The sequence below is a fragment of the Colobus angolensis genome, unplaced genomic scaffold, assembly GCF_000951035.1.
Source record: "Colobus angolensis palliatus isolate OR3802 unplaced genomic scaffold, Cang.pa_1.0 Scaffold121, whole genome shotgun sequence".
Classification (NCBI taxonomy): domain Eukaryota; kingdom Metazoa; phylum Chordata; class Mammalia; order Primates; family Cercopithecidae; genus Colobus; species Colobus angolensis.
In genome coordinates this window covers 4,475,595-4,478,376 of record NW_012113253.1, presented here as the reverse complement: position 1 = coordinate 4,478,376, position 2,782 = coordinate 4,475,595, and the positions used below count along the sequence as shown (strand labels likewise).

Here is a 2,782-nt window from a genome sequence, read left to right as displayed (position 1 = left end):
GTCTCAAAAAAAAAAAAAAAGAAATAAATACTAAGTTTAAGAAGTAAAGAGTGTGAATTATTTTCTACTTAGCCCTGATAGGAAAATCAAAGGCAATTCTGTTTTAAGTTTAATGATTGATAAGTATTGCATTGTGCCTAGGTCCATCATTAAATGTTCCTCTAAATCATATCCTTAACATTTGTTAAACAAAGTCTAGTTCTTATGGAATTGGATACTTATTTTTACTTTTCTGTTTCACTATGTTTAACTCACCTCCCTACTCACCCCCAAAATTTTCAGTGAGTGATTTAGGTGTTTTTCTATGTTATTGATGCGTAGTGAAGGTCCAACTCAGTGATCCACATGGCTCTACTCCTTCAGCACTGCTGCTTTCTACTGGGTGGCATCTATTCTACATGGCGAGTGTGTTGTCTAAAAGGAAATTCAGTGCTTGCAGAGCTAGTGTTACTAATATAACCTTGTAAAGTGTAGAATTACATTGGCAATTTTGGTTGCATATCATAAAAGTTTAGGTTTGGGGGAAAAGGGTGCTTTCTAGTTTCTTTATACTGAAGCAAAACAACACACTATTCATTAAGATACCAAAATGTGTATTTTCAGCTAACATCACGAGAAAAAGCAGCCAAAGATTATAACCAGAAATTGAAGGAGAAATTTCAGCATTATCCTCATATAAAACGTATAGCTCGTCATCGACATCTACCAAAATCTATCTACAGCCAGATTCAGGAACAGCGCATCATGAAAGAAGCTCGTCGACGAAAGTATGTTTTGAGGCATTTGACTCTGTCTATTACCCTTTTCTGACTTCTGCTCTAATCTCACCGAAAACAAACAACTGCCATTCAAGGGAGTAGTTTATGTGCTGTTATTTAATGGTACATTAGTGATGTGTTTGAAGACTTCTACAGAAGGCCTTTTTTTTTTTTTTTTTGAGACACGGGAGTGTAGCTCTGGAGTGCAGTGGCACAATCTAAGTTCACTGCAAGCTCCGCCTCCCGGGTTCACGCCATTCTCCTGTCTCGGCCTCCTGAGTAGTTGGGACTACAGGCACCTGCCACTTTGCCCTGCTAATTTTTTGTATTTTTAGTAGAGACGGGGTTTCACCGTGTTAGCCACGATGGTCTCGATCTCCTGACCTCGTGATCTCCCACCTCAGCCTCCCAAAGTGCTGGGATTACAGGTGTGAGCCACCGCGCCCAGCCAAGAAGGCCATTTCTTTTTCCTTTTCCCAATAAAGGGAAGCAATGACTATCTGAGAATGGGAGAATTTCCATTACCTGTTTTTGAGAATATGTTTAAAGGACAAACCAGGAAAATGAATTACCAAAATAAGAAAACACTTGCTTATATTAAAAATTATTGTAAATAATGTTTTAAAAAATAATTTCTGATGTAGCTGGAATTCAGAGATTTTGTGTACTTCCAAGTTAAAGAATTAATCTATAGTAGAGCTCTTAAGTAAAAAATTTTCTAATATACTTTATTATAACATGACATCTATCATTTTGGATATAGAGCAGAGCTACTGCCACTACCACCATTTCCCCTGTGAAATATTCTTCTCTTTGAAATACTTGAAGTCATGCATGAAATTCTAAGAGGTCTTTTATTTTTCATTTAGAATATACAAATGGCTATTATTTCTCTGTCTTTGGGTAGATGTTGCGGTAGAATCACTTTTAGAAATTGTATTAACTGTGGCAGGTTTTTAGACTTAGTAAAGGACCCTGTTAGGTAAATAGCATAAGAAGCAATTAAATAAGTAAAGTTGATTTCTTGGTACTAACTTCCTTTTACCTATTGTCATTGTGAAACTATTTTTTTAAATAGATGTTTTTCTAGTGAAAGAAAATGCTTTGATTTTTCTGAGAAAGTTTTAAGATGGATTCTCATAAACTTGCTTATATTTTGTATATTTTATTTCTAGGGAAGTGAATCGTATTAAACACAGCAAGCCTGGATCTGTGCCAATTGTGTCAGAGAAGAAGAAACACATAGTGGCAGTTGTAAAATAATTGGTATTCCTAACAATCCTGATGTATAATTATTTGTTACTTTTGACTTGAGAACTCTACAAATAAAAGTGCTGGTACTAGATTAATTGCAGACATTTTAGTTATATGTGTAGAGCTTTATTGTTATTCCTTTTAGCTACCCTGAAAAATGATCCCTAAAGGTGGCCTAGTTGATAAGACTGTTTTATCCTTAATCTGCATTCTTCTTTCATTGTAGAATACAGTATTTGCAACTCATTTTTTCTTGTTTTTATTACACATACTTTCTTTCTGATCCATTATTGTAGACACTGTACCTTCAAATTGACATTTAAGACCAAACCATCTCTTACGTTATCTTTAATATTACTTTGAATAATGATTGCAATGTTTCTTCCTATGATTCCACATAACATTTAGAATAATTATGTCAATTTTTTACAACTGAATTTATTTCTAGTGCTTATATTTGGCTTTTTGACTCTTTCAAAACCATCAGCCTGCATTTATATAACTTTTATAAATAATAATCTAATTTGGGTCAAGTTAAGATATTAAAAGTTCCTTTCAGCATTGAAACTTTGGCCTAATTTTGGTAAATAATTTTCAATCTCACTAAATCCTAAATAGCTGTGTGACATAGGTTTTTTTTTTAAATCATCAACTTAGTAAACTTTATTATAAATATGTATAAATCCAAATTTTAGGAAATTATAAGTAAAGAAGAGATTTTAAAATCCAAAGAAAAGAATGTGTTAAGAATACAGTCATCGGCCGGGCGC

The 2,782-nt window shown here is 33.7% G+C and overlaps 1 protein-coding gene across 1 annotated transcript in view; it reads left to right on the top strand.

Moving 5' to 3' along the window:
• DCAF13 (DDB1 and CUL4 associated factor 13) overlaps positions 1-2,579 on the top strand; it is a 26,554-nt gene extending 23,975 nt beyond the window's left edge. Inside the window, 2 exon segments of the mRNA XM_011931903.1 lie at positions 582-767; positions 1,934-2,579. Coding sequence (XP_011787293.1) covers positions 582-767; positions 1,934-2,021 — 274 coding nt within the window. The 3' untranslated portion in view covers positions 2,022-2,579.
• The last annotated feature ends 203 nt before the right edge of the window (positions 2,580-2,782 follow it).